We start from the raw sequence: 15,334 nt of genomic DNA on the forward strand, positions 1-15,334 counted from the left end.
TGTCCTGTATGCATCTATAACATGTCTAAAGGCAAAATATGATTTTCTAATTAATTGGAAAGGCTTGAGAAGCTGTTCAAGGGGCTGCCATTGGTGATCTTGGTGTGGACAAGCTAGAGAGACAACTTCTGGTGTCCTAGGTGCATCCTGAAGGTGCCAAACACAACTGCAGTGCATCAAAAGGTTGGTGCACTTGTTCTCGTTCTAATCTAGGGTTCTAAAGAATTAATCTGTTAATTCTAAAGTCTTAAATGACAAATGTAGATCCAAAAATATATTAAAAGTGTTTTAATATGCTGTTTATCATTGAAATCAAATAGATAAAAATGAATCTTGCATGAAGCATGTGAACCTAGAAGAAAAATTTTTAAATTTAATGATCTAAACTTATGTTTTTCATGCTTCCGCTCCTTCATTAACTTGGTGATTACTTATGTATGTGTGTGACTCACTAGGCTCATCACTAATTGGCAATGATATATGATGTTAACTCTTAATATCATCAGAACTCTTTCTTACCATAAATGATTTCTCTAAATCATTTTAGGCACCTCATTGACCATGGTTAACACCTAGCATAGCATGCCATGGCCACCCAATTAGTAATAAGGAATACCTTAAATGAACCTTTAATCATATGTTACCATATACTAGAATCTCTCTGTTACAAAATCTCAATTCGAGCTGGAGTTATGGTTTATGTCAAACCCTATTTGCTATGAATATTATATGCTCTTTTAATTCCAGTTCTTGATTAAAAAGATTTTCTCATCAGAAAATCTTTTCTGATTAAATCTATCTGTCCTGGCCAGGAACTTGAAACATCAATAACAATTAAATGAATATAGGATTTTATCCCTATTTACTTAGGGTAACAGATTCCATCTTGATCAATACCTACCTCCATATATAACTAGTAGAAGCCAACACATGCCCATATACCCATACACAGTACAAGTATGAAAGCAGTATCAAACTCAAACCACCTATATACAAGATAAATGTGCTATCTCAGGTCTAAAGATTATATGCACTGATATGATTTATGACAATGCATTGACAAGAGTAAACTCCATGTGCTTGTCATAAATGTCACTAGTTCGGCCTACTTATCTTGCATAAGTACCTATCATGTTTGTTATATGGCATGAGACTCACCATTCCATCTTATTTATATCTCATATAAATACATTGGGAACAAATATGAATACAATCTTTCTAGATAAGTCATGTCCTGTGTGAAGTATCCTCGATTGTGAACCAATTTATGATACTTTGTGCTAGAAATACTATCACTCATATTCTTAACAACTTAAGAATAGAATTTCTAATAAAATATCAATGGACCTTTTCTATTACACATAAATATACTATGTAAACGGAAAAGTGAAAATGCCTTTTAATTAATAAAACATGTACAAGATACATACTAAATGATATACTCTAGGGCATACTACTACCATCACCTCTAGGAGTAAATTGACCAATTTGCTTCTCACCGGATTGATCTGGTTTACCAATAATCCGGTATTTCTTTCGGAGTTCTGACCTAATTATTTGACTTACTTATCAGCTCTTTTCTGTGATTTTCTCTTTTCTACTAGATTCGCAATAGTCCTTAGGACCGCGATGTCACAATTTTCTATTCAAAATTAGGGTTAGGACTGACCTCGCAGTCACTTCCCGGTAAGGTCACCCATCGCTTTGACCCCCGGCTCATTTAACTTTTTATACTTTATTTTTCTTATTTATACTTAACTATTTGGTAATCACTATTTATTTTCATTCAGGGCTTTTCTAGGTGTCTTAAATGTGATTCTAATCTCCTTAATTGTCCGGACCGACACCGGTCACCGAAAAGTGAAATATAACAGGCTATGCATATATGGGTGTTACATTTTAGTATTTAAAATTTAGTTTATTTATGATTTAAATGAGGCAGACATGAGTTTGGCTCGTTTATACTTTAAATGAGTTTCATACGAGTCATGCTAAAATCAAGCTCAAGTTTAATATATCAATATTGAGCATGAAAGAAAAATATCAAACCAAATCTGAGTTATTTAAAACTTGATTTGGCACAATTCGTTCACATATTTATTCAGGGATGAACTCACATTATATCCAAAAAGGCATTATATACCTCTTAAAAATTTAAAATTTTTTAATAGTATAATGATAATTTTACAAAATATTAATATTTTCTATTGCTCCAATAGAGCTATGGATTACTTGAGTATTTTAAAAATTATTAAAATGAGGTATAACATACTTCTCTCATCATTTTTTTTATGAATTTAAAAATTTTGTAGTTTTTTGCCTCTCTTATTGAAATTTTTTTATACTCAGATTAAAAAAAAGAAAATATATTTTTCACAATATTAGAAATTACAATCATATCATTTATTTTATTTAATTTATAATTTTAATTGACTTCGCTTTTCATAATTTTAAAAAAAAAATAGATTTAATATAAATTACATAAGGCTGTCAATGATTTTTAAATTTAATAATTCATAATGTTAAATATTCATTGTATTTTTAAATTAGCAGAAACTCCATTTAATTATTAAAATGTCAATTTTATTAAAAAAATTAAATTTTTTTAGTCACTATATTTATAGCTATGTAATATTTTTTTAAATTTCATTATGACATGATTATCATTTTCAATTAATCAACCTATTCATTTAACAGTTAATCGAAGTGATTAACAATTGAGCAATGCTAAATTTCTGTGACACTCACTGAATTCACTGTATCCATTAGTGTAAGAGTGTGAAATTCCTGGGTTCTTCAGGGCTCTGGGTTGCTTGGTCAAACAGGTGTTTTCAGAGGAAGATGCTGTTTGGTCTGTGGGTGAAGAAGGTTCCAGGAAGCTAGATGTTGGTTTCGGCGTGAAAAGGTTAAGTGGATAAAATTTTAGGTGAAGCGCATTAGCAAATGAGAGGAATCCTAGAGGAATAAGAAAGGTCCCTTGAGAGTGCAAATAAATACTTGAGGCCATTCAACTTGTGTAAATATATAAAAATAGTAAAAAGGCTTATATTATGTTAACTGAATTTGTATTTAAGATTTTGACAAAAAAATTTATATTTAAGATAAATTATAATTCAATTTTTTGTAATTATTTTTAAAAATAAAAGAATTTATTTATTTTTAAGAAATTTATTTGATTTATTTTTAAAAATTAAAAGAAATTAATTAATTTTTTTAAATTTAATTTATGTAATTATTTGACGGTGAAAATAATTATTTTGGCAAAATTAAAATTATAATTTTTTAAAAAATATTAGGCGAGAAGTATGTACCGTTACTCGCTTCCAAAGCTGCAATCAAAATCAAGATTTCAACGCTTGCCAAGAAATACTGTTACGTCTCTATTGGCTATTGGTGGAGTGCGGGAAAGCAAAAAAGCAGTGCTTAGATATTTCCTTCTTTTCATTTCTGCTGTAACCATCGTCGTGACCAAGTACATTGCACCTCTAAATCAGCCATCTCTGCAAGTAAACCATGTCTTTCATTGGCGAGGCTGCTCTATCAGCTTTAGTTCAGGCACTTACTGAAAAGATTGACTGCCCTGACTTGCTCAATTTCGCTCGTGAAAGGCAACTTCTTCCCCACATAAACAAGTGGGACAAACTGTTGTTTAAAATCCATGCTGTTCTTGATGATGCAGAGGAGAAGCAGATGTCAAATCGGCTTGTGAAGATCTGGCTCAATGAGCTCAAAGATTTGGCTTATGATGTAGAAGATATCTTGGATGAGTTTGCCACTGAATCTCTGCGACGCAAGTCCATGGGACAACCCCAAGCCAACACTAGTAAGCTTCGTAAACTCTTTCATTCTTGGAATAGTTTCAATCCTGGAGCTGTGGTTATCTTTAATTCTGAAATGCATTCCAAGATAAAGGAGATCACTGCTAGATTAGAAGACATTGCAGCGCAGAAAAATAGCCTGGATTTATTAGAAAGTGTTCGAGGAACATCAATTAAGGTTTGGCAACGACCACCCAGTACCTGTTTGCAAGATGAACCTCAAGTGTATGGTAGAGATGAAGATAAGAGGAAGATACTTTAGTTGCTTTCAATGGGTGAAGCAAGTGAGGCAAAAGTTAGCATCATACCCATTGTTGGCATGGGTGGGGTCGGTAAAACGACACTGGCCAGGCTTGTATACCATGACAAAGAATTGCAAAAATTCCATCCAAAAGCATGGGTTTGTGTGTCCGATGACTTTGACATTATGAGAATAACAAAGGGTATTCTTGAGTCCATCACTTTGGAGCCCTGTGATCTAAAGGAGTTGAATCAAGTTCAGCTCAAATTGAATAATGAATTATCAGGAAAAAGGTTTCTAATTGTTTTAGATGATGTCTGGAATAAGAAGTACAGTGACTGGAATGTCCTGCGCATTCCATTTATGGCTGGAGCACCAGGAAGTAATGTAATTGTGACAACGCGTGATAGGGATATTGCAGAAATGATGGGAACTGTTGAATGTCATGAGTTGAAACAAATTTCTGATGATGATTGTTGGTTAGTTTTTGCCAGACATGCATTTGAGAATAGAAGTGTTGAAGCACATTCAAATTTGGAGATCATTGGTAAAAAAATTGTAAATAAGTGTGGTGGCTTGCCTTTGGCAGCAAGAACTTTGGGTGGCCTCTTGCGCTCAAAACAGCGAGATGATGAATGGGAAGATGTATTGAACAGCAAAATATGGAGCTCACAAGATGCTGACAGCGATATTCTTCCTGTACTAAGATTAAGTTACCACCATCTTCCTTCACATTTGAAGAGATGCTTTGCTTATTGCGCGATTCTTCCAAAAGATCATGAGTTTGAGGAGAAGGAACTAGTGCTTCTATGGATGGCAGAAGGTTTGATTCAACAAATGGATGGCCAAAAGCAGATGGAAGTTGTTGGAGTTGAGTATTTCCGTGATTTATTATCTAGATCTCTTTTTCAAGCATCAGGCAGTGGTGAATCTAAATTTGTAATGCATGACCTTGTTAATGATCTAGCACAAAGGGTTGCAGGAGAAATATGTTTAAGATTGGACGATGAATGTAGGGTTGGTGAACCATCCAAAGGAGAAAGAGCTCGACACTCATCTTACATTCGTGGCTATTGTAATGGCATTACGAGATTTGAACCTTTCCACAGGATGCAATATTTACGGACCTTTCTGTCTCTCTCTCTAAGACTAAGTAATTTCCCAGAAAGCTTCTTACCAAATTATGTTCCTTCTGAATTGTTACCAAAGCTGAGATGTTTAAGAGTATTGTCTTTTAGTCATTATAGCATTGGCGAGCTACCAGATTCAATTGGTAACTTAAAACTTTTAAGGTACCTAGACCTTTCACATACTCAAATCAGAATTTTACCCAAGTCAGTAACTTCATTGTATAGCTTACAAACTATCATGTTGAAAGGATGCTCACGGCTTGAGGAATTGCCTTCAGAAATAGGAAATCTGATCAGTTTGCGCTTTCTTGACATCACGGGTGCACATTTAGTAGAAGGGATGCCAATAGGAATAAAAGCATTAAAAAGTCTTCGAACATTGTCTGATTTTGTGGTGGGAAAAAATGGTGCAGCCTGTCTATCAGCTTTGATGGACTTAAAATTCCTTCAGAAAGCCCTCCACATTTCCAAGTTGGAGAATGTGATTAATGCTCAGGATGCAAGGCAGGCCAACTTAACAGATAAGAAAGACTTAGATGATCTATTTCTTGAATGGACATATGATAGTGCACGGAATGAGAGACTTGATAGAGATGTACTTGGCAGCCTTCAACCTCATACACAATTGAAAAAGCTATATGTAAAAGGCTATTGTGGTGCCAGATTTCCCTCTTGGGTAGGAAATATCTCATTCTGTAATCTTGTGTTCTTAAGGTTCGAGAACTGTAAGAAATGCACATCCTTGCCACAGCTTGGGCAACTACCTTCTCTAAAAACCCTGATCATTGAAGGGATGGCTGGTATAAAGTTGATTGATCATGAATTTTATGGGGAGAGTTGCTCAAATCCTTTTCCAGCTCTTGAGACTCTGATATTTAGGAACATGCCCGAATGGGAGAACTGGAATCCCTGTGGGTTTGAATTCCCTTGCTTGCTTGAACTTTCCATTATTAGTTGTTGCAAACTGTCAGGACATCTGCCCTGCCATCTTTCTTCACTTGAAAAGCTTGTGATTCTACATTGTCCAGAATTTGTTGTTTCGCTCCCAAGACTCCCAAAGGTTTCAGAGTTGAAAATTGTAAGATGCAAAGAGGTGGATTGTTGTGATATAGAAGACAACTTTGGTCCATTAAACTCAATGGAACTCTCTGAAATTTCAAAGTGCACAATTCTAGGAGAGGAATTCATTCAAGGGTTAAGGAAGGTAAAAGATCTAACTGTTGATGGGGATATATTTCCTTCTTCACCTCATCTGACCTCCAATGCACTAGATGGAGAAGCAGAGCAGCTGGAACAAGGGCAGGCTGATAGTGAACTTGAAATTTTAAGATTAAGAAAATGTGCAAACCTTGTGAGGCTGCCACGTTGGCTTTATAATGTCATGTCACTTAGAGAGCTAACAATTGAACGCTGCCCAGGTCTTGCTTTATTTCCAAATGTGGGTTTGCCATCTATGCTGAGAGTGATTCGGATTAGGAAATCGAATGCTCTAGTTCCTTTCCCTGTTCAGGTGATACCTAGCAGCAGGTGTCTTGAAGAGTTGGAAATTGACCAGTGCGATTCTTTGATGTCCTTTGGAAGAGGACAATTACCTCCAACTCTAAAAAGACTAGAAATAAAATCTTGCAAGAATTTGCAGAGCTTGCTAGACGAAGGAGAAGGTTCTTCTTTACTAACCAGCTGCGCTGGCAACACATCTAATCTTGAATTTTTGTCAGTTTACAACTGCCAGTCTCTTACATCCTTATCGAGGGGCAAGCTACCTGCTTCTCTTATACACCTAAAGGTTCATACTTGTCCAGAGCTTACATCTTTATCACCAAGAGGCAGCTTACCGACAAAACTACAAGACTTGGAGGTTCTCAATTGTTCAAAACTGGAGTCAATCACTGAGAGGTTTACCAACAATTCTCTTGGACGTATTGTGATCCGAAGTTGCAAAAATCTTAAATCTTTACCAGATGACCTTCACAAGGTCATGAATCTTCATGAAATTTTTATAACAGATTGTGCAGTTCTTGTTTGCTTCCCTCGTGGGGGGTTGCCCATTGCTTATTTGAAAAACCTCTGGATCCAAGGCTGTGAGAAACTTGAGGCTCTTCCTGATAACATGCACAACCTTGCATCTCTTCAAGAATTGAGGATAGATGATTGTCCACGCATTGATTCCTTTCCAGAAGACGGCTTCCCGACCAACCTAACAACACTTCGGATTTACAAGCTCAAGATTTGCAAGCAACTGTTTGAATGGGGGTTGTACAGATTTACCGCTCTTAAAGAGCTTGATATTCAAGGTGGATGCCCTGATGTGGTGTCTTTTCCACAGGATAAGATAGGAATGATGCTGCCTTCCTCTTTAACCGTCCTGTTTATTAAGGACTTCACAAGTCTGGTATCTCTTTCCACCAATGGATTTCAGAACCTCAACTCACTGGAATATCTGCATATCTCAAGTTGCCCTAAGCTTGCCTCCTTTCCAAAGAACACTCTGCCTCGCTCACTTTTGCAACTGATCATCAATGGTTGTCCTCTACTAAAACGAAGGTGCCAGAAGGGTAAGGGGCAAGAGTGGTCAAAGATAGCTCACATTCCTTATGTCACTATAGATGGAATGATAAATGGAAGACCTCTTTTCGGCTCAGGTAAAATCAGTTGACATATAACTTTAGCTATTAGAAAACTGAAAAGCTGTGTGGCTTTTTGGATGCCTTTTTTTAATGTGGTAGAAAAACTGATGATATTATTTCATAAGGGTATGCATATTTATGTGCAAGATTTCCTAAGATTAGGCTAACTATTTAGGTAGATATACATATCTAATCCTATAATCAAGCTAATAGAGAATCTATAGATTTGTTTCCTAATCCTACAACTTCTGTAACACTTTTTATTGACATTGTAGTGAATATTGATTATTTAATTAATTATATGATACAATGGTATGTTTGCAGTTAAGATAGATCTGCATCAGCATACAACATTTCGTTAAATATGTCAAATTTTGAAAGTTCATATACTTTAGTTTGTCCACTTCAATGCCTTTTAATACCGTTTCTTTCTTCCTCCTTTTTCTTTTCTATTTTTCTATTTTCCTCTAAGCATGATTCAGTTCCAAATAGCTACTTTTAATGCAAGACTTGCAACTGCAGTTTTCAATTATAATTTGGTTTGCAAGGTCCTCTATATGCCAAGACAATGATTATAGGGATAAGAACGTAGAGAGCCCTTGAACTTTACTGATTTTTCTAATGAAGTCCTCAAAACTTTTTTTTTCCCTATCAAATGTGTATTCATAATTTTTAAAATCATTTAAATGAATCCTCATTACCAAATTATTCTAAACAATAACTAAAATTTGCTATTTCAAATTCTTTAAGGTAAATTTAATATAATAATACGACAAATAAACATTATTTTAAACTTTTGATGCCTTAACACTCGGAAACTTGAAAATAAAAATATTGCAACATATTGCCAATTGGGTTTTTTGTTGTCCAAAATTTTCATATTTTTATATTTTACCCATTTTTTTTCTGGCAATAAACATATAACCTGATATGCATTCTTCATTTCTTTTTTTGGGTCAAATGCATTTGAACAACTAGGGCTGTTGACAGTAAAATTTTGGCTATGAAGGACTGATATAGATTGTTTGAGGAAGTATGAGGACTTGATTGATGAAAAATAAAGTTTGAGGACTCAATTAGAATTGTAAGTAAAGTTTGAGTGCTTTATGTGTAATTGTTCCTTATTTCATTAAAGGATGCTCACAGTTGAATTCCTTATTGTCTATGAAAACATAGATGTACTTATGTATTTCAATTGTCCATTTAAATTCAATAATAAATTTCTGATTTTCCTGTGTAGGAATACGTGGTGGCCAAAGAAGTGGCTTTTTGAGAAGGTTGCTGAATAATATGTAATGTGTGTTATTTATCCTGTCATTGGTACTTCAGAGGAACTACATGGGGAGGTAGATTGATTTTCCATTACTTTTGCATCTTCACTAACATGCAATGCAATGATACTGAAGCTTGGAAACCTTATTGCTGGTGGACCTTCAGTTACACATGATGTAAACCATGAACTTGCAACAAATTATTATATATTGAATAACAGCTATAACAGATTATTGCTGTTGGACCTTCTGGTTAATCTTTTGCAATAGATTATTATGGAATAATTGCACTAAATGCAAAATAACCTGAATGACCTTCAATAGTTTGTTTTTAAATTGAAAATTTCTAATTTGACTATGTTGGCCAAGTGGGGCGACTGATTATTACATTATTTTTCTATTTTATTAGTTTCAAAAGAGGAGAAAGTATATAAAATTTTTTCTTACTTATGTTATATAATATTAATATTAATATTCATTTTTATTTATATGAATAAATTTATTATTATAAAAAAATTTTATTTTAAGTATTTTTTATTTTAAGTAATTAAATAACAATTTATTATTATAACAAATTATTATTAAATTTATCATTTATCAATAATATAACTATTAAATCATGGTTGAACCTTAAATCTTTAATCATTTATTGCTACTGGTTTAATGACCGAGCTAAGTTTAAAAATCTTGATAATATCATTTTTTTAGTTGTGTTATTTTTAATTTGATTTAAGTTAATGTTTAAAAGATTTACGTTTAATTTATTTTAATTTAATTAATTTTATTTTAATATAAGAAAATTTTAATAATATATATATATATTATTTTTTTCTTATATTAGCAAAATAATGTATTTAATTTTAAATTATTATTTAACACATTTTATATTAAAAATTATTTATACTAAATTGAAGTATGGAGACTTTTGTTATATAATTTAAAGTTGAAGTATGTTTACGGTATATTTATTTAAATTGATGAATAACAAATAAAATTTAGTAATAAGTTAACTCGTAAACTGAAAATAATAGGTTATGGGAACTCTAATGATATTCAAATTGAAATTCAATAATTTTTATGATAAATCAAAGTTAAGGAACACTAATAATACAATTACTTAAGTTGAAGAAAGATAAATGAAATTAACCTTAAAAAAAGATTACATTGACTTGGAGAAAATTAGCCATTGATAAGTCTTTGAGGAAAAAAAAAAAAAAACTTGGAAATTTCCGAGCAACAAAGACTTGGAAATTTCTGCTAATTTATATATTTGGCTTCTCTATGCATGTGCATTTAGTTCATGAAGCAACTGGGCAAGCAGCCATGTAGCCCCCACACAAATCACTTATTCATAACTTTTTTTATTGGTCCCATAATTAATTTATTACATATAATTTAAATATTCAATTAAATCACTTAATTATTTTCATTATGTATGTGTGAAATACAGGTAAAAATTTAACTAATTAAAATTTTATTTTGATAAGATAGATGTAATTGTTTATTATTGCCTGAAAGACGTCCAATTGAAAAGTTATAATTTGTGGATTCATAGCTGAATTGAAGATTATTTTCTTATTGTATACATCAAATTTAATGTAGATACCATATAATAGATCATTTCTACTTGATGAAAATGCAGGGGCGTAGCTACAAAATTTATTAATTATTTAATTTTATGTTTATTTTTATTTTTATTTTTTATGAATTATCATTTTTAGACTCTACAAATTTGTTTTGATTATAGCCCTCCCTAGTGGGCAATGCCAACAAAATAAGAAAAATAATAAGTTAGCATTTGATCAATTTGATTTTTTAATTGAAAAAGAAATTAAATTAACTGAACGAAATTAAATAATATAATTGGATTTGGTCAAATTATTTGATATGGGTTATTATTGGAAATATAATTTTTGATAAAAATATATAACAAAATATGATATAATATATTAAAATGCAATTTAACTTATCCAAATTTAATAAAAATTAACCAAAACAGTTATTCATTTGAATCTAAATAAAACCTTATGAACACATTTAAACCCACCATTTTTCTTATTTGTTCTTCTCTCTGTTTTTATTTATTTATTTATTTTGGGTCTGATGGGTCCTGTAGAGCGTAGAGTGCAGTCTTGGACTTTGAAGGAAGACCATTAAGAAATTAAACTGAGAGATTTTTGCTGAAATTAAAATTCTTTTCATTCTTGCATTCAAGCTCTGCTTTTAGCCTTATCAGTGAAAGATACAATTTTTTTTTTAACTTAAAAATATTTCATTTTAAAATAAATAAAAATTAAATAAAAAATTATATGACTATATGGAAATTTTAATTCAATTCTTTTCTAGAAGAAGATAAGTCATTTACAATAGAATAAAAATGATATGATTTCCTTGATTTATTATTAGCCAATTAAAAACACATCACTCACTTGAATTTATAAGAGTTAGAAAATTTATTAACTAAAATTAACAAAAATTTACTACTGGAAAATTACATAACTTATTACATAACTTATGACTTTTCTTAGGAACCAAGTCAAAACACAAAAATCAACAATATCGTATGATACATACAAACATGGCTAAAGTCACAATTAACATGGCAAAGTCACCATTATCTTATGCTAGGACAAACATATAAACATACATATAAATATATACAAATTAACATGCTAATAAAGTCACAATTCTTATGCTAGGACAATATACGTAGAAAATCACTATCCCAAGCAGAGAGTTATTCTAGTCTAATTGCAGAAGTTGGCCTAAAGGTACTATAAACATGACCTAGAAAAAGGAAACACACAGCAAAAGAAGGAAAAGAGATAGTGATGAAGCCAGAAGTGAGAGATTCCATTCCAATACTTGTTATGGATTGTCAACCACAGGCACCTTCTCAAATCCTTCCAGCTCCTTGAAACGCTTTGGCAAGAAACAACGGCCGCCCTTTTTCTGCTGCAGATATATGATTGCAGCAAACAGCAGACCCCCTAAAGGAATGATCATATCCCAAGCTGCGGAGTAATAATCTGCAGATGGATCTGCATATATGTAAGACCAGTCGAAATCATCGACATAAAAGTGTGCCTTGTAAAGATCATATGCATGTGGTAGCAAGCGCACAAATGTAGTCCCTATGTAGAAGAAACAAGAGAGAGCATTTTCTCTTGAGTTGCGGAAAATGTTTAGGAGGATTTGAGGGAAAAGGAAACCATCCAGTACCAAGCCAGCATAAGACCTTATGTTCGGCCAAAGGGAATGCTGGTTTCTGTAAAAGCTTGGAGAATCCATCTCCTTGCCTAGTTTGCAATTCCAACAATTCATGAACAAGGCAATTAGGCCCCCAGCTATATATAATGGCAAAGATACATAGAGTGCCTTCTTCTCAGCAACCCATGAGGCCTTTTGGTTTCCATCAGCCAATCGTGCAGACCATACGAGTTGCAGAAACCGGAATTGCAGCATAAAAGCTACCATTGTTACCACCTTTACGATCACCTCATTCACTTCAACCCATCCACCACCTCTGAGCAGGAAAGATTGAGTACTTTGCTTTGGCAAGAACAGAGCTTCAAAGTTGAGCACTAGAGGGATCATGCGCCCTACTGTAAGTACTACAAGCATGAGAAGTGAGATAAAAGGGAATACATTAGGGTGTTTCTTCACATAGAAGATTTGATATCCCACAAAGACACATATAAGGGTATTAGAAATCAAAGCCATGATAATCTCTAAATCCATCCTTCGTATCGAGTTTATGCGACTGTAATAAGGAACTGCAGAAAAGGAAAGAGGTTCAAAGTATAGAGGAGATGAACTTTCTCGTGTGCTTTCAATGCGTCCCTTGATATATTGGTTTGAATCAAATGGAGGCAACTGGACGTTGACAAGAATCTCACAGTCCATCGAATCATTTGCTAATATCTGGTTGTTTGAGTCAAGATATTTGCAGCCCACCATAGATAGAACTCCCGTTTCACCATCGTAAATCCCTTCAGCAGAAATTTGGACATACGTATGCTCCTTTGAAGAAGCATTGAATGATGTCAAGCTCATTTGGTAACTGATGTTCAGTGGCTGGAGTGGCTTTGCTTTATCCTTTGCCTTTTCTGTTCCTGGACTTGAATATGGCCTGAAATATTGGTTCCTTGGAGCAATTTTATCACCAATAGAGATAGGATTCGCATGGCCCCATCCAAATCTTTTTCCTCTGGAATTCTTGATTGACATTTCAAATTGCATGTCATCTGAATTCCCGTCTGAATACTGCCTTCCTTCACTTCTACCGGGCTCCTCCTTGTATGACTTTCTTGCTTTGTCCACCAGTGAATACTCATACTTCAACCCTGGAATCTCAATTCTATCACTTCCATAACTGCGAAATTGAATCCCATCAAAGTAACCTGAAACCCCCACAGCCTTATTGCTTGAAATATGTCCTGCAATGCTACTAGCATTTCTGATTGACCAAACAGAAGGGAATCTCAAACTCAACCTAATTGAACAATCCTCAACTTGAGAACCGCTTAAAGAATTTGTTGGAGTTGAGATTCGACAAGCAACAACACATAATTTTTTCTTCTTTGCATTCCATGATCCTTCTGCGACTAGTGCTGTGTTCGGATTGAAGGGGCGGTAATAACTTGAGTAGCTACTGTTAAGAAACTCGACCAGAAATCTTAGAGTTGGCCAATCATTTGAACATTGGATCGGCGTCAAGGACATGACTGGAGGCAAATATTCGATATTGCTGCTAAAAGGATTGCAACTCTTTGTAGAATTGCAAGCAGTTGCATACTCCAGCAGAAATGAACTGGTCTGGTGTGAGAATATTGAACAAATAGAAACACTCAACGGTAAGCTGAGCGAACTCTTTGTAACATCAGCCCCATAAGTAAATCCCTTATCAATTTCTTTACCAGCCTCAGTGTAGGCATAATTCTTTAGAGGAAACATCAACAAAGATATTGGCTCAAAAAAACTCGAGTCATCAGCAGAACTCAAGCTCTCCAATGTTCCCTGAACCAAACTTGTAATATTGCTCGAACTTTTAACATCATTAAGCTTGAGAAGAGCAGAAAGACCACGAATTTCACCTTCTTCTGAGTAAGTAGAACTTGAGCCAACCATGCAAAGCTTCCCAGTAGATATTGACCAGAATCCTTCTATCTCAAAACTTAAAGCACCCGTCTGAGACCAAAGAGAAACGACCTGGGGAGAATCCGGGTAACCGTATGTGACGCGTGATGGTTGGAGGATCAAACTCGCCTTGACCTTGTAGAGACCATCAACACTAGTACTATGGACATCATGGGTACGGAACAACAAAACTTTCCTGGGATTTGAGGAGTAATAGTGGCGAGAAGAATCTGCATGTTTCAATATGTCATCCCCACCAAGATAGTAGCCATCCTGGTTTGGAGAAAAAGGGACAGTGATGGCTTCAGGATCAATAGGGGTTGATTCAGGGACAAACGAGGCACAGTGATCACTGTAATTAAGGTTGTCAGGTTTTGAACAAGAGATGATAGTTGCATAAAACAAGGTGGTAAGGACTAAGGATGTCGACAGTTGTTGATACCATGTTCTTAGAGAGCTAGCCATAGAATAACTCAAAGGCAAGGTTTTGTTTCTCTTTGAAGTGATGAGATAGAAAGTGGGCACTGAACTTTATAGGCTCAGCTAATTAAAGGTAAGATTTGAGTATTTTTCATTCCATAAATCATCTGTCAGAGCGTAGGGGCCACGCAAGAAAAAAACTCACATTCACTTGGAAAAAATCAGCTACAATCAGTGAATCTTTGCACAATGAAAATTAGAAATAAGTCATATCAATTAGTTATAGCTAATGAATGTGAGCATGTTAGAGGATAGAGGACTTGCATGAGCTCCGCAAAAATCTCAATTTTTTTTTTTTAATAAAAAAGGATAAACAAAAGTCTCAACATCAATGCTTGAAAATGTCAACAAAGACTTGGAAATTATATGCAGACCCAAGTATACGGCGAGCAAAGGAACCAATCAAAGGAATGCCTTTGAGCCAGGGGCGGACCGAGGAACAAGGTTGGAGCATGTAACTGGCGTTTTTGGCCCTCTCATTTTTTTTAGAAAAAATAGATATATTGTTACTGTAATATATTGACTTTAAAATAATAATATTAACAATAAAAGTAAAAATAATGAAAATCATTCATTAATAGAGTTGAGAAACTATTACGCTAAAAAAAATTCTAAAAGTGAATAAAAT

The 15,334-nt window shown here is 33.9% G+C and overlaps 2 protein-coding genes across 2 annotated transcripts; one reads left to right on the plus strand and one right to left on the minus strand.

The window, feature by feature from the left end:
- Nucleotides 1–3,458: 3,458 nt before the first annotated feature.
- On the plus strand, nt 3,459–9,344 carry LOC110642630 (putative disease resistance RPP13-like protein 1). Its single transcript, XM_021794738.2, has 2 exons — nt 3,459–7,831; nt 9,057–9,344. Exons 1-2 carry the CDS (start codon nt 4,090–4,092, stop codon nt 9,110–9,112), a joined length of 3,798 nt encoding a protein of 1,265 aa, XP_021650430.2. The 5' UTR covers nt 3,459–4,089; the 3' UTR covers nt 9,113–9,344.
- A 2,282-nt stretch (nt 9,345–11,626) lies between these two features.
- LOC110642628 (uncharacterized) lies at nt 11,627–14,757 on the minus strand. Its single transcript, XM_021794736.2, has one exon. It carries the CDS (start codon nt 14,689–14,691, stop codon nt 11,956–11,958), a length of 2,736 nt encoding a protein of 911 aa, XP_021650428.1. The 5' UTR covers nt 14,692–14,757; the 3' UTR covers nt 11,627–11,955.
- Between the last annotated feature and the right edge of the window lie 577 nt (nt 14,758–15,334).

The sequence above is a fragment of the Hevea brasiliensis genome, chromosome 18 (assembly GCF_030052815.1).
Source record: "Hevea brasiliensis isolate MT/VB/25A 57/8 chromosome 18, ASM3005281v1, whole genome shotgun sequence".
NCBI classification, from domain to species: domain Eukaryota; kingdom Viridiplantae; phylum Streptophyta; class Magnoliopsida; order Malpighiales; family Euphorbiaceae; genus Hevea; species Hevea brasiliensis.